The following is a 24,971-nucleotide window of genomic DNA, read 5'->3' as shown; positions in this document are numbered from 1 at the left end:
ATTAACAGCATGTTTACTTGTTGATGGCAACAGTCTAGTGGAGAAGGAATTATTGATGATGCAGAAAAGGGAGGAGAAATGCTAGGGTGGTGTTCGAGCAGGTGAGAAGGGCAAGGATTGGACGGCTTGGATGGGGCTTGTCTGAGGAGCACAGTGGCTGATGAGAGGTGGGGCTTGAGTGTGTGCACATGGGTGCATTCTGGATATTCTTGTCTGGTTGTGCTTCCCCTTCCACCCCCCACCCCCACCCCCATCAGTGAAACAAGCCAGATCTTCAACTGACAGTATAGAGGAGGAAAGTGTTGGAGGTTTGAAGAGAGGATAAGGTAGTAGTAGGGAGTTATGTAAGAGGATGGGGGAGTGGAGGGACTAGGGAAATGTAGTTTGATGGCCAGACAACACTTAGGGTTTCCCTGAGGGCACTGGAGGATGGATTTACAGTGAGGTCAGTCAGCCTGACTTTGTGTCTTTTTTTTTTTTTTTTGCTCTGTCGGGTCTTTGTTGCGGCACATGGGATCTTCGTTGCAGCATGCGGGTCTTTCGTTGAGGTGCACAGGCTCTTTGTTGTGATGCGTGGGCTGCTCTCTAGTTGTGGTGCACAGGCTCCAAAACACACGGGCTCAGTAGTTGCGGTGCGCAGGCTTAGTTGCCCCGCAGGATGTGGGATCTTAGTTCCCCGGCCAGGGATGGAACCTGCGTCCCCTGTATTGGAAGGTGGATTCTTAACCACTGGACCACCAGGGAAGTCCCATGACTTTGTGTCTTTCTCCAGCCATGACTGGCTGTGTGGGTGCAAGCATGGAGTAGGCAGAAAGTTAGATTTAACAAAGGATTGTGTTTAGCTGAGTGAATGTGACACAGCTGAAAGGGGCGCTGGAGCTGAGAGTGTATGCAAGGGGGTGGTTGTGATCATTGTGGAATTGTGGAATTTTAGCTGGGAAAAGAGGTGTGTGAAGGACAGTGTAAAGCCATGTGACCAGTAGACTGTAGGGCCTGATGGGACCAAAGGCTTCTTGGCGTTGGAGACAAGAAAGTGTAGGCTGGAAAGACAAGAGGTGGTTGTCAGAGAGGGGCACTTGAAATTGAGCATACAGAGAGGTTGCAGTCCTGGTTAATGATTCAATTCAGAAAACAGGCCAGGGAGCAAAAGGCAGAAGGGGCAGGGGGTCATGGTAGGATCCCATGAGTCTTGGGGTTCTTAGGATGAAGCACAAGACCACTGAAGGAGAGGATATCAAGGAACTGAGAGGCCAGAATATTAGATGGGTCTACATGGATAGTGAAATTACCGGAAACCACGACAGCAATAATGTTGGAGAACAGGAGTGAGTCAGGAGCTAATATTAAAATCTTCTAAGAAGGGGGTAGGGTTGTGACCTGGGGACTAGAAGGTGATTGCAACAGGGTGGTAGAGTCTGATGGGCAGAGGGTGGTAGGGTCTGATGTTACATTCAAAGGTGAGGGTTGTAGGAATTGGGAAGGAGAATAGTCTGGAAGCTGCGATGAGGAGCAAGGAAATCACCTATCTGACGTCTGGGCCAGCGGTGTGAGGGCTGCGGGAGAGGAAGCAGCCGTCCTGGGGAGACGGTGTCCTCGGGCAATACCGTGTTTCCTTAGAGCTGTGCTTCCCAGGCTTTCGTCATGACACCCCCCCACACACACACCACTGAGCCTTTTTAGATGTTTTGTTCCTATCCCTCTTCCTTGAAATTAATTCCAAAGGAATACAATTTTGCCAGGTAAGGTCAAGGTTGGAGAGGCAAAAATTATTGTAATTTCTAAGATATTTCTCACCTTCCCCCAGGAACCAGTTCCCACCCCCTTGAGAGGATGTTGTCTCAGGCAGATGGTAGTGGTGAGGCTGAGCGTGTGGTGGCTGGGAGTGAGGGGCCTGGCTGCGGTCACTCTGGCTGATGGGGTCCGGGCAGGACGATTCTCCAGCCCGTGTTGGGGTGAGGACTGGGTGCGGATGGGGATGGCCGGGGCAGGGCCCCGAGGCCGAGGCCCAAGAGCCAGGGTAGAGGTGAGGGGGCCAGGCTCTTTAGGGGAGGGAGTTGTATTCTTTTTTTCTATCTATGGGTCAGCATTGGAGGCAGACCATGTAAAGTTCAGATCCTGGTTTTACTGTCTTAGTCGTGTGGCCTGGGAAAAGTCTCCGAATCTCACTTTGTCAAACTAAAAACAGATATCCCTGAGTTTTGTGTTAGTGGGTCAGTATTTGTCAAAGTGCTTGATCCATGGTAATATGTCTCTTACACATCTGAAGGGGAGCCATAAAATCCTCTCCCACCTAACCTTCCCTTCCCCAATTCTCCTTGTTTTTTCACCTTCCCAGGTAATCTGAATATTTACTTCACCATCATTCTTGCTTGTGCTTTTGGTTCTGCACTGAAATGTTCAATTCAACAGCATGGTAGGAAATTCTCTTTTCCTACCATCTTGTGTCTTCCCAGGTAGACCCGATTCTAGGGAGCCCGAGGAGGCTTGCGCTGGCCTCTCCCATGTTCTAAAGAGAGAACGAAAGAGCAGCAATGCTCCTCCCTTCAAGCCTGCGGCTGTCGGGCTTTGGTCTATTTACACAAGTGAAGACAGCAGGATCTTGAAGAAACACCGAGAACCCTGATCCTGGGGAGCTTTTTTTGCTCTGTAATCTGTGGTAAACGTAGAATAACTGAACGTTTGGAAGCTAAAAAAGAAGGGGGGGTGGTGGGCACAAACTTAAAATCTGAAGTTTCAGCTATTCATTGAACCTGCATTCTCTTGGCAATGGCGGGAGATTAGACAGCAGGTGTTCTGTGGGTATGTCTGGACCAGCTGAGAACCCTTGTTTGTATATGAGCTGATCTAATTTGGACACAGCTCTCTGCTGTGTGCAGAATTCTTGCTGTCACGGGGATTCCAGCCTGATTATGCTCCAGTCCTTCAGACCAGGAGGGCACAAATAGACACAGTGTAAGGCAGGTCAAGGCACATACTCAGGAGACCAGAGTGGGTGGAGGCCAGAGTTTCCGGAAGAGGTGAGATTTGAACTGGGCTATGAAGGGAGGGTAGGTGTTTGTCAGGTGGTGACAAGAAGGTGATTCTAGGCAGAGGCATAAGCAAAGGTCACGAAGCAGGAAAAGTTCTGGTTCCTTAGGAAGCTGGACAGTGTGCAAGTTGGGCTACAGCTGTGGATTTTCTCATAAGGCTGAAACAACCCTAGACTTTGTCATGTAGTCTGCTGTCTACCAAGGCCTTCTCTTACTGTTTCTCTTCCTTGCTGGGATCCTTGTTTCAAAAAGTTCATTTATCCAGACTGTACAGTCGTCAATAATTCATTTTCCCACAAATCACTCAAAGATGTAAGTCAAATCTAATTTACATGAGAGAACCATTGTTCTCACACTGACATGATCTAATTCTAGGCAAAAGTGAGGAAAGTTATCTTAGCGTTTCAGCTTTAATGTGGGTCAGTGTACAGTTTCCGTGTTGACTCTTTGAAAGGCTGAGTTTCATTAACTACATGAGACCTCTAGGGATGTTGGGGTCCAGGTGGGAAATCATTGCTCTGGTGAGCATTTGAGGAAGGGAATGGGAATAGCACCACTGGTATTTTTAGGAAAAGGAGTAGGAGAGACCAGAGACAAGGGTTAACTCAGGCGAGGGTTATATTGGTGGCAGTGAGGATGGGAAGAAGGGGTAGGTGGTAGAGACACACTGGGAGGAAAACCCACCAGGCCATGTAACTGACCGGGTGAGGGGTAAGGAGACGGAGAACGTGGAGGTGCCGTAGGTGCTGCTCTGGGACCAGCTTATCGGGAAGCGAGAGAAGACTCTCAGTTCCGGTGAGGTTGGGCTCAGGGTTAAGGGGGCCGGAAAAGAGCCAGAGAGCCACACCTGTCCTCAGAATTAAGAGCCCCTCTCTCCATAGTAGCCACATCCTGAGACATGAGGAAGACCTGTGAACCTGGTACCTGACCTTTTTCCTGTCACCGGGTCTCCTGTAGAGTCCCAGGTGGCTTCTGCCCTCTTGCCACACATGCATGTGCCTTGCCCTGTTCTCCTTTGGGGCTTGGTGACACATGGTTATGCCACTCCTGCTCCTTGACCCCAGCCTTGGGGGTCTTCTGACAACCTCTCCCATGTTTAACCCGGACATCTAACCCTGCTGACTCTGGCTGTCCTTTGCCCGGATCTCTTACTCGTGTTCTTCCAAATCTTTGAAAATATTTCTGTTCAGAGGAGTGATGGGATTCTGCGAACAGATCCATCACGCAGGCTTTTTAAGTCAGCGGAATTTGTTGTGGTAGCATTCTACTAGAGATAGACGTTTAAAAACGGTGACCGTGGAAAGAGACCAGCAGAAGGATACTGTCCAGGTATATTGTAAATAACCAGATTTTTTTAAAATTAATTTTTATTGGAGTATAGTTGCTTTACAATGTTGTGTTAGTTTCTGCTGTACAGCAAAGTGAATCAGCTATACGTATACATATATCCCCTCTTTTTTGGATTTCCTCCCTATTTAGGTCACCACAGAGCATTGAGTAGAGTTCCCTGTGCTGTACAGTATTTCTCATTAGTTGCCTATTTTATACATAGTATCAATAGTGTATATATGTCAATCCCAATCTCCCCATTCATCCCACACCCACTTCCCCCCCGGTATCCATACTTCTGTTCTCTACGTTTGTGTCTCTATTTCTGCTTTGCAAATAAGTTCATCTATATCGTTTTTCTAGATTCCACATGTAAGTGATAGTATACAATATTTTTCTCTTTCTGGCTTCACTCTGTATGACAATCTCTAGGTTGATCCACGTCTCTGCAGATTGCACAATTTCCTTCCTTTTTATGGCTCAGTAATATTCCATTGTATATATGTAGCACATTTTCTTTATCCATTCTTCTGTTGATGGACATTTAGGTTGCTTTCATGTCCTGGCTATTGTAACTAGTGCTGCAATGAACATTGAGGTGTACATATCTTTTTGAATTATGGTTTTCTCTGGGTCTATGCCCAGGAGTGGGATTGCTGGGTCAAGTGGTAGTTCTATTTTTAGTCTTTTAAGGAACCTCCATTCTGTTCTCCACAGTGGCTGCATCAATTTACATTCCCACCAACAGTGCAAGAGGGTTCCCTTTTCTCCACACCCTCTCCAGCATTTATTGTTTGTGGATTTTTAGATGATTGCCATTCTGACCAGTGTGAGGTGATACCTCATTGTAGTTTTGATTTGCATTTCTCTAATAGTTAGATGTTGAGCATCTTTTCATGTGTTTGTTGGCCATCTGTATGTCTTCTTTGGAGAAATGTCTATTTAAGTCTTCCGCCCATTTTTTGATTGGGTTGTTTGTAAACAAACAGATTGACACGATATAAGCTTGTCACCATTTACTGTGTACATTTATCCATCTGGCCACGTACAGCCCTCCTTTTGAACTGGGATGGGATTTTACCTGATCAATTAGAAAGGCCCTCCCCCTTTTTTGATCATGTGCAGAGACATTTCAATCCAGTATATGCAGCTGTGAATGAGCAGGGTCCAGTGAATGAGATTTTCTATTTCCTTTGGCTACATCCCATAATTCTGGGTTCCCTCTGTTTTTCTGCTCAGATCGATCCCATGTTCCAGAAGACGGCAGCCTCGTTTGATGAGTGCAGTACAGCAGGGGTGTTTCTCTCCACCCTCCACTGCCACGACTATAGGAGTGAGCTGCTCTTTCCCTCCGATGTCCAGACTCTCTCCACTGGAGAACCTCTTGACTTGCCGGATTTAGGTTGGGTGGAAATGACCGATTTAAAAGGTAGGTCCACGTGATGCCTTTTAGCAGAGCAGTTCAGTCATCAGAGAAGTTTCTACATAACCATGGGTGTAGTAAGCCCATCATGCTCTTCTGTTGCTTATTTGCCCGGAAGGTTCCCATGGAATGACAAAATGGGCATTTTTTCGGGAGAAACTAAGTTTTCGTCCTGTCTGCAGCATGGAGTCTTCAACAGTAGTAGCCAGTGCTTGTGGTCTGTATGTGCCACATCCTTCAGGTGCCCTGCTAGCAGTCAGTTCTCACAGTCACCCTGGAGTGTCAGAGTTTTGGACTTGGGAGAGGGGCTTTAAGAGACTTGTTGAGCCAGAGGCCTGTTACTAACCCGGGGGTCCTGAGGAGAAGAGGGCTTTGTGAACTGTTTTCAGAATCCGCCGTGGTGGTCTGGGAACAGACCTGTCCTGTTATCAGTCCCTCATACTGGCTTGGCAGTGATTTTATCCCCCTCCCACGCCCCACTCTGGGAGATCCTCTGAGGACAGGCCCAGGGTGGTGTGAGGGCCAGGCGCTGTTCTCCCGTGGAATGATTTTCGTGTGTTACATGAAATTGTTCCTCCCCTTCTGCAGGGCTACGCAGATGTTACGGGGCCCATTCTCCTCCTGTTTATTCTTGTCTAAAATTTGCTGAGTATAACTATTTTGTACTAACAATTGTCCAGGTGTATGCACTCAACTGAGGTAGGTAATCTGTACCTAGTTTAATTTGGGACTAGAATAAGTGGCATTGCACAATTGGCTGTGCACTTAACTATGCTTTAAGGATGGGTTTTTGATTTCCCAGCTCTAGCATAGGGCACGGAGTCTATTTCAGAGTCAGAGTCTGTGCTTCGGGTTTCTGCTGTAGTGTTTTCCTAATTCCTGGGATGCCAGTGTGGAGCCTGCCTCTAGTGCAGGCATGTGCCTGAGTGCACGCCCTCTCCCAGGAGAGAGGTCTGCGAACAGATCGGCTGCCAGCCAGCCTCTTCCCGAGAAACAGGAGGTGGCCGTGCCCCTCCCTCCGTGGTGCTGCTCTGGTCATCTTGAGGGGGCGAGGCGTGTCTCCATCCTGCTCTGAACCCTCTCTGTGATCTTCCTGTGCCCCCAGCGCCCCTGCAGCAGTGTGTGGAAGATCGCCAGATCTGCCCTTCCCTGGCGGGGTTCCAGTTCACTGAATGGGACAGTGAAACGCATAATGAGGTGCGGCCAATTCCTGGGCTTCTGAGGGCTCTGGGCATTTCTCCAACAGCTTGTGGTTTCCGTGAGAGGGCCCAAGATTAGTTCTGCCGATGGGAACCAAAACTGTGGCATCGTTTTTATTTAGCCAGCAGTACAGAAGATATTTCCTTTGGCTCCTCCGTAGGGAGTAAACCCTGGGGCAGGGGTGGGAGTGGTGGTGTGCGCTGCAGCAGGCCCACTAGCCAGCTGGGATTAGAGTACTGGGATCAACTTCGTGTCTGCTTCCCCAGGGTAAGGCAATCCTTCCATTCCTGGGTGCTCGATTCTTATCAGATTTACTCTCAAACATGGTTGTCCCAGTGGCCTCTGGTCTCTTAGGCTGCTGTCAAGCTCGAGGAATTTCCTCCTCTTCAGGGTTGAGTCCCTTGGCACAGAGTTTCCTGAGAAATTATCATGTGTAAAGCTTTCCTCTGTGTATTTTTAGCCTGGCCCCCTTTAGCCTACTTACTACAACCTCCAAAATAAATGGTTTCCATGGAAAACTGTCTTCTCTAAACATGTAGTTAAAGGATGCAGATTCCTGTTCCATGTTTTACAAAATGTGCCTAACGACAATACAGCTTCATCCTGTGCCGCACAATATAAACTTCCTCAGCGCTTTGCTCTCGTGAGAACACTGGCTCCGAGGAGCGGGGGTGGGGGGGGTCCTCCAGCAGTGGCGGGGGTGGTGATGGGAATGCAGAGAACTGGGGGCTCTCTTTGTCCCTTCCAGTCGGTGTCAGCCCTGATGGACAAGTTTAAGAAGAACGATCAGGTGTTTGACATCAATGCCGAGGTGGAGGAGAGCGACTGTGGGGACTTCCCTGTTGGGGCCTTGGAGGACGACTTTGATGCCAATGATGACCCAGACCACACCGCAGTTGGGGACCACACCGCAGCTGGGGACCACACCAAGTTCGGGAGCTGGAAGGAGCCCTGCCAGTAAGGCACTCAGGGCCACGGGAAATGTTCCCGTAGGAGTTTTCCCAGATTTCCTGCTGGGACAGTCTAATTTCGTCTCTGTGATTGGCTGGGCTTGTGTACTGTGTTGTCACACAGGCTGAGCCATTCTGACTCACTGTGGAATCAATCTGCCTTTGAATGTCAGCTCAGCCACTTATTGGTCATAAACGTGACTCACCGTGGAATCAATCTGCCTTTGAATGTCAGCTCAGCCACTTACTGGTCATAAACCTGACATTGCAGGAGTCCATAAGCATAGAACTAAAATACATAAAGTGCTGGGTTATAATAGCTACTTCATTGGTGGCTGTCCTCACCACCTCCATCTTGGTAGCATGGAGGGTGCTCCCTTTCGACGCCCTGCACGTGGTCTGGCTTTTGGCTGAATCACTCCGTATCAGTTATAGACAGAAAACAGGCTTATGTGTTGATTACCAGAAAAAAGTGGCCCCTGCCTAAAGGGCAAAGATGGGTCTGGGCAGTGTTGGTCATAAGATAGGTAGACCGGGGATGAGCAAAGCAAGGAAAACTAAAAAAGCAGGTAAAAATGAGCATATGGGGTGTGGGAGATGGTAGAATTGGTCTCTAGTAATTTAGATTTTTGATTAGTAAGCATCATAAGACAATCTGAACTTTGTTGGCCTTTATTATATGTACTTAATAGATTAGTATTATTTTAATTTGGAATATGATCGGGAAGCAGGATCCCACAATCCTGCAGTGCCGAGGGCCTCTAAAGGTCTTGAATGGGCCTGGGTGTAGCAGATTCCACGAGACTAGAACAAACAGACCCTCTGATAACCCTGTGCCTGTAGCAGCAGCTTGGCAAACCTGGGAGTGGGGACAGGCAAGCTGGTTTAGTATGTGCGAAACTTTAGAAGTTGTCCAGTATAATTTCCCACCGAGGCAAAGATCCCTTCAGGAGCGTTGCTTGAGTGTCTCCAGGATGAGATTGCTTTCTTGAGCTCACTTTGTCTGCCCATGGGGGGAGTGATTAGACTGATAATGCCTCTTCAAATCTGAGTAGAAGTCAAGGGGCTGAATGTTTGGATCTCAAGGAAAAATTACCCCCCTAGGCCCTTTTAGAACCCTCCTCTCCTGATTTTTACTATTACCAGACCTGTGATTTTGTCCCTTTTCCCATCCTGTCTTCTAAGAAGTGGGAAATGGTAGGTAGGTTGGAGGGATGAGCTCTTTTAATACCATTTTCAAATGTCAGAGAAGAGCTATCACTTTTGCTAAACAATGAGGTGACATCTGAGGAACTGGTGTAGTGAAGGACTTTAGTCACTTCCATTTTGTTATTTTGTTATAACCGTATAACCATAGATGGTTATTTTAAACAAATTTTGAACAAATGTCTCCATTTCTCTCCCCAGTTCCAGACAGAACAAAATCTTAGACTCCATCCTACTGAGCGAGCACATTAGGGGCAGGGGACTTAGGTTCTAGTCTAGGGTTTTGTCCATCTTGAAATCCTTACCCCTGGCATAAGGATAGGGGGCTTCCCGGGAGCTCAGCAAGTGTTTGCACTGAACGAAGCCTGACCCTGCCATGGATGGCTGTGAGATGTGGGACAAGTGGCATCACCTTTGGGGTCTTTGTTTTCTCACCCATAAAGTGAACGGTTGGGACTAGATGATAATAGTAGTACCTGATGTTTACTGAGCTCCTTATTATCCTGACTTCATGCCAGACACTCTGCCAGGTGCCTTACCTGCGTTATTTCACATAATTTATATAATATATAAAATACAATCACTTAATCCTTACAACAACCCTATAATTAGGTCCTGTTATCCCCGTTTTACAGGTGAGGAAACAGGCTCAGAGAGGGTAGGAAATGGGGTGGAGCTGGGAGTTGCCCTGCACCCTTGGCCAATCCTGGCTGCATGTAATGAGCTGTGGATGGTAGGATCCACCCCAGAGCACTTAACTGGGGAGACCTTTAACCTGCGGTTAGTAGTGCAGCATGACTGAGCTGGTGGTACATTGAAGGAGGGGACTTGTGGTTGTGGCGGTGGGTAGAAGAAACAAAGACTCCCTCCAGAGGGCAGAGAGAAGCCTGATGGAGGGGTGGGCTATGGATTAAGTTAGTTGGTGAGTGGGGGAGTTGGGACCAGTAGGGTACCTGCCACATAGCATTGTGTATTGAAAGAATTATTAAAAGGCTAGAGTTCAAGCCTCAAGGGCCTCAGTCTGGTTCTGGCCCACAGACTCTCAGAAGATGGGAGCCAAGCTCTTTAGAGCTTTGCCTGTAAGTTCCCAATAAATTGCTCTCCCAGTCGCCATCGCTTTAACAGGAGAGTATCTGAGAATTGAGTGGAGATGCTCCTGAAGCTGTCTTCTTTCTCCCTCTGGGAGAAATGCAGTACAGTGCAGTACAGTTATTACTTAACAACACAGGCTAGGCAGTTACAGACTAAAAGTGGGGATTTTAAAGTATATTTTAATTTAATTTTTAAATTAATAATTTGGCTGCGCTGGGTCGTAGTTGCGGCATGCGGGCTCTTAATTCGGGCATGTGGGATCTCGTTCCCTGACCAGGGATCAAACCCGGGCCCCCTGCATTGGGAGCAAGGAGTCTTAACCACTGGACCACCAGAGAAGTCCCTAGTATAGTTTAATTTTTAAAATTAAGTTTTTATCACACAGTAAATATACAAATACAGTTTACTGGTTTTTAAAAAAAGATTCTGTAGATAAAGGCAAATTCCTTCTTTTAAAGCTTTTTTAGCTTATTCCATAGGCTTGATGTAAAGGAGATTTTTATGTATGGCTCAATACAGGTGAAAAGGTCCTCGCCGTGTGAAGTTTCCTCATTGCCATTACCTTTAGAGGGCACTACAGCAGCACTAATAGGCTTTCTGACCTGGCAGGGGCCTTTAGGTGAAAGCTACCTCACACATTCTAGTACCTTGCAGAGAGGGTGAAAAACCAACCCAAAATTGCCATGCTGGATGGGCCAGTTAGGCACTTCACACACAGCAAAGAGTAAAGCTAGATGGTTTAACAGATAGATTATTAGGGGGGCCCCCAATCATGTGGGGAACATAAATTAGAATAACATGTTTTTCACTTTCAGTAGGAAGTACAGCAGTGTGAGTGGAGCCCTCATTTATGGAAGCATGGTGAAGAAGGAACGCGGTTACCATGTCACGTGGCAGGAAGCCTTGTGTGTGGAAAGACCCTGAGGCTGGGATTCAGGGGATGGTGTCCAGCTCCCAGTTCTGGCTTTTACTAGCTGTGCAGTCTTATATAAAAACTCAGTTTCTTTCTGTTTTCTTGTCTCTCAAATGGGTAAACTTCATTTTATGAAGCACTTTGAAACATCTAAAGTACTTATATAGATACGATCATATTATAAAATGAAGAGAAGCAAAAGCACTGATTAAGTAAAAACTAATGGCTTATTAATGATGATTTATGTTGGACTTACTCTTAGAAATGTTGCCCATTTGTGGAAAAGTAGGTAGAGTCTGCAGCTGCGTCACATGCTGCTTTATGTGTAAATACACAATTGTCTTGTATATATCACCACGTGCATGATTGTACATGTTAAAACATGATTTCACATGTGTTGCAGAGAAGAAATGACTCCCCTCGGGGATGGAGACATTTGGAGCTTGTGTCCCCTTCTATCCATGAAACCTGGAGAGTATTCCTACTTTAGCCCCCGAACCATGTCGATGTGGGCTGGCCCGGATCACTGGCGCTTTAGACTCCGGCACAAACGTATGTACTTCTAGACGGAACTCTAAGAAGAGATAGTGCAGATGACCAGCCAGTCAGCAGTTCAGCCTAGGAAGGGAAATGCCAGTCACTGTCTTGTACCTCCTGACAAGCTGTAGAAATACACAGATAAGCAGCCTCCTGGTTGGACAGTCAGTTGGCCTGGCCTGGGATGAGGGATCAGTTAAGACTGAAGCCTCTGAGTGGGAAGGGTGAGTGCCCAGAGTCAGGAGAGCTGGCCTGTGACTTTGTCCTGACCCAGCACCCATGTGACTTCAAACAGTGGCTAGAGGTGGGAATGTGCCCCCAGGCTCCAGAGGGCCGTGCGAGTTACTGCACCGGCAGCACTCCGCAGCCCTCTGCAGTGCTGTGCCAGTGGTCAATGTTTGCGTTCTCTCTTTGAAAAGAAGTGATTAATTAGCATATCTTTTTAGTATTGTTTTCTTGTCAAAAACACAAATTATAGGGATAAATATTAGGTGCATGATTTGCCTTTCCTAGTGCTGTTATGATGCTCAGACACAAATGCTGCCTTGTGGTTGGTAAGGCTGTCAAGTGATCTTGCAAGATGAGTAAAGAGGCCACAGAAGTGAGCAGTGTTGACATCTGTGTTCATTTCTGCAGAAGATACTACCTCGCAATCAGAGAACAGAAATAAGAGCACAAAGAAGGATTTTGAAATCGACTTTGACGATGATATTGACTTTGATGTATATTTTCGAAAAACAAAGGTTTGTGCTGGATTTATTATCATTTGTGCTTCTTAAATTACTCTTTGCACTCCTCTTTCCGTTTTAGATGTGGTTTTAAAAAATTCATTATAAATTTAACTCTTAGAGTAAATGGATGGCTTCATTCTCCCTCAATCCCTGGAGGAATTAAGAAATAGTCCCAAACTCAGTGGCAGAGAGAATCAATATGAATAAGGTCTAAGAGAATCACTCCTTTACACAAAAGTAGGAAGATCAGTGCTGCTCAAACCCTTCCCAAGCTCCTTCCAAAAAAAAAAAAAAAAGTATATATATATATATATATATATATATATATATATATATATATATACCATTTTTATTAAAGATGCCTAAAAACTACCCCTTTTTTTTTTTTTAATTAATAGGCTGCTACTGTTCTGACCAAGTCCACTTTGGAGAACCAGAATTGGAGAGCCACAACTCTTCCTACAGATTTCCACTATGAGACTGAAAATCTTGTCCAGCTGCATCTCAAACCAGGCACCAGGGTAAGGCTGTTCTTAGGTTCCTTGAGGTCATGTTGTTGTTGAACCTGTTCTTAGCATCAGAGGTATCAAGTGGCGGGTAGTGTGATTGTCAGTGCCCTTCAGGAGAAGGAGAACATGTGAGGAGGAATTCATGTTAGCCCAGGGGAGTTACCGGGAGATCGCATGGGTAAGGCAGAGCCGGAGGGAAAAACTCACAGGACAGATGCACACTCAAGACTTGGAAATACCTCACCTGGTTGGACTGCTGGACACTCTGGTCTACTTGCCGAAATGCAAGGGGGATAAACAACCTTTTGTCAAGGCTTTTACAAGCTGTTAGTTATTTCTTGATTCTTTCACTTTCTCATGATAGTTGCGGATTTACTAGCCAGGTGCTTTCCCCAGCCCACATTGCCTCCCCATGATCAAGGTGTAGATGTGAGCCCACTGTGACATGCAGGGCGACGTAGGTGCCAGTCCTCGGGGGCTCCGTAGCGCTGCACAGCCTGCCTGCGCTCCTTCCATGACTGTTCAGGTGAGCTCTCTAGACTAGCCAGTGTGCACCCCAGTCGCTATTCACTTCATTTGCCTGTGGCCCCTCTGGTGGTGCTAAGCAGCAAGAGGGTGTTCCCATTGCCAGGGTAACCAGGCAGTGGGTCATGCTAAGTTCTGTTTTATCTGGACCCTCTAATCATTTGCATTCCTGGTTGTTTTAATCTTGTGGTGTCAAGTATACAAACAGTCTACAGTTTCCTCTTCCTTATTTTGCCTGTTTCTCCACAAGGCTTAATGATATGTATACAGTTCCCTGAATTCACTGATATCTCACATTCTGTTTTTATAATCCAACACTCATAATTTTCTTTATAATCAATACTGTTCAATTAGCAAAAATACTCTTAAAAATGCAGAAAGAACTAATGTACTGTTACATGTCAATTATACCTCAATTTTAAAAAAGAAAAAAAATGCAGAAAGATACAAAGTTGCAGCAGTAGTAGCAACTGTGGTCATGGTTCAGTATTGCTTAGATGCCAGCAGCTGCTTGCTGTAATCAGAAAATAAAGCCCTGGGGCGGAGGAGCAGAGCCAGGCTGCCGGGGAGCTGAAGGGAGATGGTAGGACACTTCCGCCAAGCCCGGCCCAACTCCAGCTGCTTTCCATGGCCACAAGCCACCTTCTCCTTCCTCAGGCCCTTACTATGAACATTGAAGAATGTGGCTTAGGTGGTAATTTGCATATTCAGATGTGAAGGTTGTAGAAAGTCATTTGATCCTTGCACTCCAGGAGTTTTCTGTGTTTTGTGTGGTTTTTTTTCCATAATTGTTTCTTATAGAGGAAGGAACTCCTGCTTCTGATTATCCACAGTGACAAATTTCCCTGCATGTGTAGTAGGGCAGCCCGGCAGCAGGATCCCGAGATTCCTCACCTCGTCCTTCCAGTAGAGCTACACTAGGACAATGGCTATTAAGCACTGGAAAGTAAACACTGGACTATTAAACACTCAGTCTGGCTAGAGACTATACAGGTCAACCACCCATCCAGTTTAATATCTTAAAGGGTGATTCTAATAGCAACCAGCCAATACATGAGGGGGGTCACATACCCTTCCTGAAACATTTCTTGTAGACTATGGACAATTTAGAGTGTGTCCAGAGGAGAGTATTATTCTAAATGGAGAGGGATCTAGAAATTGTGTCATATGAAGGAAAGTGGAAGAAAGTGGGCATTTCTTAATAAATATCTATTGTTTATTTTTGGATTTGTAATACAAAACCATTGAGGGGTTTTGGGGGGCTATTTTGGAGTATATATTTATATTAAAATATTCAATGTGCTTCTGTAAACTGTACACACCTTTAATTCCATTTCCTTCACCCCAAAGACACACACCCCAGATGAGGATCACTGGCCTAAGGGCCTGCAAATCTGAAGGGCTCTGGTCGACAGGCACTCCCAAAAGAGGAGGCAGACTTGTTCTGTGAGGCCCTCAAAGGCGGAACAAGAGCCGCAGATGTGGTGACAGGGAGCAGAGCTCGGGTTTCTCCCTGTAGCTATGTGGGGAACAGTGATGGCCCAGGAATGGGACCAGCTGCCTGTGAATTAAAGTAGTGATTGAGTTTTCCGTCAGAATTCTTCAAGCAGCAACAAGTGGACTTCTTTTCAGATAGTTGTAGGTGGTTTTGTTTTTAGTGAAGGAACACTTTTTCAAATAAAGTTGTGTGCAGACCTAATTGCAAACCAGCTGCTCTGGTGTATTTGGATGGATGGCGGTTCGGAGCCCTGCTGCCCTGGGCTTGCTCTAGAGTGGAGTTGTGTGGTTAGTTGGAAGTTGGCTGGATTAGATGACCTCTCAGGGCCCTTATAACCCTAATGTTCTGGGACATGATCGTAGGAACTAAGGTTATCTCCCCGACCTAGTTTACTAGCTGCTTTTCTAGAAATTGCTTTCTGCAGTTGTTTTTTCCTTCATTCTAGTTACTTAAGATGGCCCAAGGCCAGAGGGCAGGGACCGAGCACTGTGAAGAAATTGAAGACTATGATTACAACAACCCTAATGACACCTCCAACTTTTGCCCTGGATTACAGGTAAACGGGGCAAGCGCGCCGTCCTCTCTTCTAAGCAGCAGAGTGTTTCTCTCCTGCTTCCCTTCTCGCCCTTTCCTGTATGGCAGATGACTAGAGGAAATTCTGAATCAGGCGGGGGCTTGTGGATGCTTGCCCTGCCCCAGGCATCAGAGAACTGAGCAGAGCTGAGGCAACAGCCAGAACCTTGGCCTGCCTTACTCTAAGCTCTGTACACAGGAAAAAAGTGGACATACTCCATACTCCAGTAAACCGTCAACATGTGGATGGAGTCTTGAGCCTGTACAAAGCACTTATCTTGGCTCTTTTGGGATTTCAAAGGAAAAGAAACACTCTTCTTACTCTTACGAGCTAATATTTTTTGGCTGGGGAGACATAGCACATAGACATGTGCAGACGGTTGTGTCCTAATGGGGAAAAAGAAAGTGTAGAGGGTGGATCTCAGGGGACCAGGTTTGTAGCTCTGATTTTGGTTCTCACATTGTGAACTTGTACAAACTACTCCCCATCTTTAGAACTTAGACTAAATAATCTCAAAATCCCTTCTATGACTCTATGAATGAGATGGCAGATGGAAATATAACAGAAATGGGGGAAATATTAGGCCCCATCTGTGTCCCTGCAAGTGAGGAGAAGGGAAAGAATTGGAAGAATAGTTTATTCACCTTATTTTCTTGCTTGGAAGAGAATTAGGTTGTTACATTTTAGTAAAAATCCAGACTGGCCTCTTGAGCAGTGCTCCTCAAGCTCAGTAGGCCTAAGAGTCACCCAGAGAGCCTGTTAACCGGTTCCTGGGCCCCACCCCAGAGACCTGGTCTGTCCTGCTGGGCTCAGTCCAGGAGTGACTTTCTCACCGGCTCCCAGCAGGACCCCTGCTTGTGGCCAGCCGACAGGTCACGTCTCTGGTGTTTCAGGAGTGCTTTCTGTAAAATGAAATCCTAAATCCATTAGAAGCAGAGGGACACTGGCTGTTGTGATTACTGAATTCCTTTTAGCTCTCACTCCAGAGGGCTCAGTTAACAGACGCCTCTCTAGTAGGGTGCATGTGCAACAGGAAGATGACTAGAGGACCTAGAAGTCCATTCTAGGTTTGACTCAGTGTCACGAACTCTCAGGTGCTCTGCTCTTGCTGTGTACGGAATCTGTGTCAAGGATATTTCTAAGCCCCCCAAACAGCTCTGCCGAGAACTTGAAGAGCTATTTCCTTGCTCAGGCTGCTGACAGTGATTATGAAGAGTCAGATGACTTATTTGTGGGACCAGCTGGGACCTTTGACCATTCTGGCCATCCCCCTACGGCAACACAAGACAACGATGACGCGCCTGAAGTCCAAGGATTAGATATCACCACTTACGGGGAGTCAAATCTGGTAGCTGAGCCCCAGAAGGTAAAGAGGAAGCCAAGAATTATATCTGATATTGTTTGCCTGAGATCTGTTTAATTTGTATCTCTCATGAGAGTCACATTGGTCTGAGCTTGATTGTTTTCCTTCTCGATTTTAACCCATTGCTCTATAAGTGGCTGATTCATTCATTCATTCATTTATTTATGTATTTATTTATTTATGGCTGTGTTGGGTCTTTGTTGCTGCGCGCAGGCTTTCACTAGTTGCGATGAGCAGGGGCTACTCTTCGTTGCAGTGCGTGGGCTTCTCATTGCAGTGGCTTCTCTTGTTGTGGAGCACGGGCTCTAGGCGCACGGGCTTCAGTAGTTGTGGCTCGCAGGCTCTAGAGCGCAGGCTCAGTAGTTATGGCGCACGAGCTTAGTTGCTGTGCGGCATGTGGGATCTTGCCGGACCAGGGATCAAACGCGTGTCCCCTGCATTGGCAGGTGGATTCTTAACCACTGCGCCACTGGACCAATTATGCTAATTGTGTTTGTGTGGAACTAGCCATCTCTCCAAAGATTGTGATAAGCCATATGACTAGGGGTGAGCCAGTCACACAAGCAAACTGTGTGAATGAAGGGTGCAGGCAGAGAAAATGGGTTTCTATGCTGGTTGGGTAAGGCTAGCTACTTGGCTCTGGAAAATCTTGGCCAGATTCAACTCATATTAAATTATCATACATCAAGCATCTATTCCCTACCAAGTGACAGGCTTGCTGCTTTCATATATATTTGATTCACTTATCTCTTACACTGGAATTCCAGGATATCCTTAACGAAGACTGTACTTGATCAAAAATAAATTAGATTGGGGCTTCCCTGGTGGCGCAGTGGTTGAGAATCTGCCTGCTAATGCAGGGAACACGGGTTCGAGCCCTGGTCTGGGAAGATCCCACATGCCGCGGAGCGGCTGGGCCCGTGAGCCACAATTGCTGAGCCTGCGCGTCTGGAGCCTGTGCCCCGCGACGGGAGGGGCCGCGATAGAGAAAGGCCCGCGCACCGCGATGAAGAGCGGTCCCCGCACCGCGATGAAGAGTGGCCCCCGCTTGCCGCAACTGGAGAAAGCCCTCGCACGAACCGAAGACCCAACACAGCCAAAAATAAATAAATAAATAAATAAATAAATAAAATCAAGTAAAACTTTAAAAAAATAAATAAATAAATAAATTAGATTGAAATGAGGGACTCTGTGTATGTCCAAAGAAAGCTCTATAACTTTGTGGTATAAACTAGATTTTTTCATTATTTGAACTCCAGACTTTCTTTTTACAAAGAGCTGGTGGTAAATGCTTCTTTCTTCTGCTTAGTTTTACTCGTTACATACCTATTTCAGGTAAATAAAATTGAAATTCAGTATGCTAAGGCTGCCAAAAAGATGGACATGAAGAAGTTGAAGCAGAGCATGTGGAGTTTGCTGACGGAGATCCCCAAGCAGGCGGATGCAGAGGTAATGGGTTCCACTCATTCTGTAGGTGCCCAGCATGGAGGAGGGTGCGGCTTGTGTCTGAGCTCCTAGATCAGTAGCGCTAATGTGGAAAGCATTCATTCAAAAATACAAGAAAGACATCACACCTCTGAAATGAACCAAGTATATGAACAGGCAGGCCACACAAAAGGTGATACAGATGGTAAACTAGGGTATGGGACATTACTCAGCCTTGCTCGTAATCAAAAAAATACAAATGACGGCATCTTTATGCTGCTTTAAAATAACAGCTTTAAGCAATTAAACAACATTTTTCAGTATGGAGTTAGAGGAAGAACTGGAGTACTTATTTGCTGCTGGCGCAAATTAAGTTGATAAATAACCCTTTTGGAAAGCAGCTTCTAACATCTCAGGTCCCCAAAAATGTTTAAGCTCTTTGATCTAATAATTCTGATTTGGGAAAGTAGGAAAGTAGTTATGTATATTATGTATACATATATATGTATATATATGATGCTGTCAAATTGTCTCTCCTTTAGAGCAAAGTGAAACCCTGATTAACTTGTTCCAAATAAATGGAACTCTCTGGTTAACTAGAATCCTTCCATCTCCTCTTCTAGACTTCTGCTCAGAGAATGTTCTGAGCTTTCCAAACTCAACACATTCTATTATACCTTCCCCTGCTGGTTGAGAAGTGAAAATGCATGATTTGATTAAGGACCCTGAGCTGTAGTCTTGGATGTCAGATAAAGCTTCAGTCATATTCATAAGGTTTTATCAATTAAAGTGGGATGGGATGCAAATATAAGAGAAATGTACTTTTTAAAGAGTAGGAAGAGGGTTCTGTTTAACCTTTGAATTTAAATGACTCATAATACCCTGTCCTCCAGGGATTCTGGTTAATATAGGTTTATTTAAACAAACAACTCTTTATTATGACAATATTCAAAAGTGGAGAGAAAATAGTATAGTCAATGACCACTTCAATGCCCATTATCAATGTTTCATCTATATTATCACCCAGTCCTGTCCGCCCGCCCACCCCCCATCCCCGTCGATGTCAGTGTTAGGGTCTAGGGCTGAGGCACTGGGTCCCTCTATGGATCCTTTTTCTTCAAAATGTACTGAAGAAATTGTTTTGGTTTCATTCTGATGTAGGCTTTTCTTTTTAGAGATACAGCTTTATAAGCTTATGTTGCTCTCTCGAAAGTAAACTGGGCCCAGTCTGATCTCTGAGTGTCCTTTCTTCTGTCAGGCAAACCACAGAGAAAATGGAGAAGCAGGGGACCCAGTACAGGTGGCTGACAAGAAGCTCAGTGGGCTCACAAAGGACCTGCAGAAGAGGTGCTTGCCAACAGACCCCTCCCCTCCCCCTCCTCCCCCTCCCCTCCCCTCCCCCTCTCCCCTCCCCTCCCCTCCCCCTCCTCCCCTCCCCTCCCCCTCCTCCCCCTCCCCCTCCTCCCCTCCCCTCACCCTCCTCCCCTCCCGCCTCCTCCCTCCCCTCCTCCCCTCCCCTCCTCCCCCTCCCCTCCCCTCCTCCCCCTCCCCTCCTCCCCCTCCCCTCCTCCCCTCCCCTCCCCCTCCTCCCCTCCCCTCCCCCTCCTCCCCTCCCCCTCCCCCTCCCCTCCTCCCCTCCCCCTCCCCTCCTCCCCTCCCCTCCCCTCCTCCCCTCCCCCTCCCCTCCCCCCTCCCCCTCCCCACCTCCCCTCCCCCTCCCCCTCCCCTCCTCCCCCCCTCCTCCCCCTCCCCCTCCCCTCCCCTCCTTTCCCCCTCTCCCTCCTCCCCCCCTTCCTCCTCCCCCTCCCCCTCTTCCCCCCGAGCCCCCTCCTCCTCCAAGCCCCAGCTGAGGGAGCACCAGCCCAGGCTGTTGGTATGACAGACCCCTCTGCACACGGACCTGCCACTTTCACACTTCTCACAGTTTTTCTGTTTCTTCTCTGCATTGATAAATGAGTTAATGTAGCCCACCTTTAAAAAGGCATTTTTCTGCACCAGTGGCTGGAATGGAACAGGAAATATTTTATTTCCAAATAAGAAACTGGAAAAACCTGCTTCTAAAAGGCATCTGAAATGTTTCTTTATTTCTCATTAGTTTATTCACTGACCATGTGTATTCATACTTGATGAAAGAGCCTTTGTTCCTCGAATTGCAGTGACAGCTAAATACTTACTAGCCTCTTTGTTTTACAGCCTGCCTCCCCTCATGGCTCAGAACCTCTCCATACCTCTGGCTTTTGCGTGTCTCCTACATTTAGCCAATGAAAAGGTGGGTAAATCTGGTAAGCGTGGGCGTGTTCTCTGTGTCAACCTACTGGAGCTTTTTATTATTCATGGGCGGCCTCATAGGACATCTTAAATACAGAAACTTATGTAGTACCTTCAACCCAGAGCATTAACCAGACACCTAAAAATAACTTAGAAAAAGGCCAACAGGTATGATTAGAAATGAAAATTATGAGGAGGACCCAAATGGGAAAATTTTAGATGCTGAAATTGTGATCTTTCAGTTCCCACCTTGAAACATAAGGTGCTTTTGCATCACTGGGTGTCAAAGGCTTTAAAGGCCCCATCCTGCCAGTGCCAGCGTCAGGACATGCGGGAAACGTGGCGGAGAAAAGAGGGGAGAGATGAGGCTGGATGGAAACAGACGCAGGGAGAGAGCAGAGACGCAGAGGCAGCGCCAGCAATGCTGAGCTGCCATGGGCTGTGAGGGATGTCTTGGGACCAGAGGCGTCTGTCGCGGGAGGGAGACAGCAGGAATGCTGACCGTGACAGTGTGCTGGCTCCTCCTCGTGCCGTGCCAGCCGACGGCTGAGCGGGCGGCCGTGGGGCAGTCACTGAGGAGCAGGCGAGACCCATCTTCTCGGGCCGGCGGACGCTTCCCGGGAGGCACCCCAGCGAGGCAGCCAGCAAGCCCGTGCGTTTGGTGCTGCTTGAGACTTGGTGTCCTTTAGTGTCCCTGGCACTGTGGGCTGGGCTGTAGCATAGGCCGTGAGCATCACCAGTGCTGGGGCTAGACACGTTCAAAGTAACGCTGCTAAGCTTTTTCTTGTTGTTATAAATTTATTTATTTTTTATTTATTTTTATTTTTGGCTGCATTGGGTCTTTGTTGCTGCGCGCGGGCTTTCTCTAGTTGCGCGAGCGGGGGCTACTCTTCATTGTGGTGTGTGGGCTACTCATCATTGCGGTGCGTGGGCTACTCATTGTGGTTTCTTGTCTTGTTGCAGAGCACGGGCTCTAGGCGTGCGGGTTTCAGTAGTTGTGGCTCGCAGGCTCAGTAGTTTCGGCACACGGGCTTAGTTGCTCCGTGGCATGTGGGATCTTCCCAGACCAGGGCTTGAACCCGTGTCCCCTGCCTTGGCAGGCGGTTTCTTAACCACTGCGCCACCAGGGTAGTCCCTGCTAAGCTTTTCTGAGTGAGGTTGGAATCTCACAGCATCCTAGTGGGCGTAGGTGCTGGTGGACTCTCCCACGGGGTGTGTTCCCCTAGCCCGCGCAGTCCCCCAAAATGTCGGGTGCCACCAAAGCTCAGAAACTTAGCCTGAGTCCAAATTCTAAGTGTTAGTGACTTCACTGAGTCGCAGCAGCTGGAGGGTCAGTGCTGCCCTGGGCCGCGTGTCTCTGCTGTGAGAGAGCGGCGTTAGCGCCTCCACTCGGTTCCCGGTAGGCTGGGGCCAAGCAGACACGCGGCTGGAAAGCACGAGTGACTCCAGGCTCCACTGAGGTCCATGTGCTCTGGCTCTGGCACCACCCCGCCTCCCCCAGTGGCAGAGCCAGCTTCTCTTGCTTTGCTGCGACCAAGTCTCTCTAAGGGGCCCCAGGGGGCTCAGCATTTGAAGAATCAGGAGATGGCCCGAGACCATGACCTGCTGGGCTGAGCTTTGGGCTATTTGAGAAGATCTGACTGGTAACACTGGCCAAGTTACCAGATAATCTGCAGGGATCTGGGGTAACTCAGAGCTTAGAGCCACCAAGAGAAATCTTACAACACCTTGTGCCAGAATGTGACCCCTTTTAGGCCTGCCTGCTCCCGGTTTTTCACTCCCATCTGGACTCATCGTCTACCGCTCTGGTAACGAGCTCCCCCGCAGCTGTCGCCTGGGAGGTGAGGTTTGTGCTTTCCGTCTTTAGCAGGAGAGGAAGGTGCGCCACCACACCATGCCGACCTCCAGCGCCAGGCAAGGGAGCGATGGTCCTGGTGCAGTTAGCCTTCCGTGTGAGGAAGGGCTTCTGACGGCTGTTTAGTCCTGAGGGGACGGTTGCCTGGGGCTGGTGGAGGATCCAGGGGATGGGAGGCTCGCGGAGGGAGTGGGAGCAGGGAAAAGGCCTGTGCAGGGATGGGAGGGAGAGCGTGGCCGTCATGGCCATCGCCAAGGGTTGAGGTTCCCGAGCAGTGAGGGAAGGGCCTGGAGAAGGTCATGCATGGCAGGGCTGGCTGACACACGTGTGCCATGGCCCCTGGTGGCCTCCCTATCACTTCCCACAGCTCCTTCCAGGGCCGAGAGCTTAGCTCTTAGACCGTTGACGGAGATTGTTGCAGAAATCAGCAGGCTTGCTTTTTTCCCCCTGCAGTTGGCAAGGATTTGGCAAGGATTTGGAATCAGCTTTTTCATGCAGATTATATTTGCTGTGACAGTTTTACTTGTAGTCATGGGACAAACCTCGTTCTTTGTAGTCACCACCTTGTTACCTCAGAGTTTGTCTTCTGATTCTTGTATCCTGTGGATACCAAAGTTCATGTGTGTTTGATCTTCCTTCAGAATCTAAAGCTGGAAGGAACTGAGGATCTTTCAGATGTTCTGGTGCGGCAGGGGGATTGAGTACGCGGGGAGAGAAGCCCTTGCTTCCTCAGTGACCAGGATGCCTGCACTTGGTGCTTCAGTGCCGTGGGCTGGTGGCAAGGCTGCGGCTGACTGCGCTGTGTGTCTGCTGCTCTTCCCTTCTCTCCTTCACTGTCTGGGAACCAGCTGCCTGACGCTCTGTCCTTGATTGAAGTTTTCTGTTCTGTGGTGACCACCTAGGAGGGAGGAAAGGGTCCTTACTATCCTTGATTAGGCAACTGTGTCCATTCTTTGTATCCATGTATAGTTTGTCTCCTAAATTGCTCTGTTTCCATACTTTATTCTTGTAGAAAAGAATTTCCCAGTAGGCACTTGTCCTTTAACAGCTACCAAATCCATGTGTATAAAATACATCATAAGTGTGCTTATAAATGTTTATATAATGCTTAAAAATAAAATCATTTGGAATAATTTGCTTGGTAAACTATTTGAGTGCCCACTACATGAGTATCAGACCTAGTCCTTATGCTCAAGGGGGATGCAGACTCGTTAGCTGGACAAGAGACCCACGTGTCAGTATAAGGCAGGAAGTGCTTAAGGGCTGAGGTGATTTGTCTTGTAGCAGAGTGGGGATTTCAAGATTGGGTCCATTGGGCCTATCAGTTCTGCTAAAGGGTGATAATAGTGAAAATTGCGAACGTTAAGTGGCTGCTAAATACCTTCTGTGGATGACTTTTCAGCCTTCTTAGCATCCCTGCAAGGGACGTAACTGTTACGGCTCCCATTTTACAGAGGAGAAACAGGTGCACAAAGGTAAAGTAATTCACATAAGAGCAGACAGCTGTCAAGAGGTTGGCCTTGAAGCAGGAAATCTGCTTCTAGATCTTTATTATTAGCTACTACACTATATGTGCTCAAGTCACAGGCTCAATACTTGTAGATGTTGATCCAAGTAATTCTGTCCTCGTCAGGTCCTGGGTCTCTGCCAGAGCATCCTGTCACCATTCATTGGGTAAACAGAGAGCTTGGATGATAGGTCAGAGGCAGTGAAGGATATAATTGGTAATTACTCCTGATAATAAAGAACTTGCTCCTAGGCCAAAAATGACACAAAACAAAAATCAATCCCTTCCCCTTAGGAATGTGCTTTCCAAATCATGTCCAAAATATTAGCCACTCTGCTGTATTGAGAGGGTTAGACTTGTGGACATGCTTTAGCAGGAAAAGCAGTGACACTGAGTGAGAATCCATACCCTGTCCTGGACTTCCCTGGTGGCACAGTGGTTAAGAAACCACCTGCCAATGCAGAGGACACGGGTTCGAGCCCTGGTCTGGGAAGATCCCACATGCCGCGGAGCAATGAAGCCCATGCGCCACAGCTACTGAGCCTGCGTTCTAGAGCCCACGAGCCACAACTACTGAGCCCGCGTGCCACAACTGCTGAAGCCCACGCACCTAGAGCCTGTGCTCCGCAACAAGAGAAGCCACCGCAATGAGAAGCCTGCACACTGCAATGAAGAGTAGCCCCTGCTCACCGCAACTAGAGAAAGCCCGCACACAGCAATGAAGACCCAACGCAGCTAAATAAATAAATTCACACCCTGTCCTGCTGGGGCTGAAGCCTCCAGCATCTTTTCCCAGGCCGGGGGAGTGCTGGTCCTCTTGCTCTGCTCTTATTCCCAGGATTAGAACTAGCCAAGCCCACTTCTTCTCTCAGTCCAGCATACTTCTCCATAGTGGGGTCTGGGCAGGGGCCGAGCTGCCGATAAAAACTGGCAAGAGTGGTAACAGCTTCTTCAGTGAACTCCCCTCCCCTCCACTCTGCTTCTCGCAAGCCTCTCCCTCATTTATATGGTTGCTGTGTCAGAATTCATTTGGCTGC

General features: G+C 47.6%; 1 protein-coding gene across 2 annotated transcripts in view; it reads left to right on the top strand.

Annotated features, from left to right (window-relative positions):
* The window catches only part of NCAPH (non-SMC condensin I complex subunit H), a 38,745-nt gene extending 15,191 nt beyond the window's left edge, over positions 1–23,554 (top strand). For both annotated transcript variants that reach the window (XM_057558160.1, XM_057558161.1), the window contains exons 7-18: positions 5,598–5,787; positions 6,887–6,978; positions 7,730–7,938; positions 11,546–11,694; positions 12,316–12,422; positions 12,809–12,931; positions 15,388–15,498; positions 16,709–16,882; positions 18,215–18,328; positions 19,563–19,651; positions 20,498–20,573; positions 23,069–23,554. In XM_057558160.1, the coding sequence (XP_057414143.1) occupies positions 5,598–5,787; positions 6,887–6,978; positions 7,730–7,938; positions 11,546–11,694; positions 12,316–12,422; positions 12,809–12,931; positions 15,388–15,498; positions 16,709–16,882; positions 18,215–18,328; positions 19,563–19,651; positions 20,498–20,573; positions 23,069–23,128 (1,494 nt within the window). In that variant the 3' untranslated portion in view covers positions 23,129–23,554. The remainder of the gene's footprint in view (positions 1–5,597; positions 5,788–6,886; positions 6,979–7,729; positions 7,939–11,545; positions 11,695–12,315; positions 12,423–12,808; positions 12,932–15,387; positions 15,499–16,708; positions 16,883–18,214; positions 18,329–19,562; positions 19,652–20,497; positions 20,574–23,068) is intronic.
* Positions 23,555–24,971: the final 1,417 nt, after the last annotated feature.

The sequence above is a fragment of the Balaenoptera acutorostrata genome, chromosome 12 (assembly GCF_949987535.1).
Source record: "Balaenoptera acutorostrata chromosome 12, mBalAcu1.1, whole genome shotgun sequence".
Classification (NCBI taxonomy): Eukaryota; Metazoa; Chordata; class Mammalia; order Artiodactyla; family Balaenopteridae; genus Balaenoptera; species Balaenoptera acutorostrata.
This window is presented reverse-complemented; position numbering and strand designations above follow the sequence as displayed.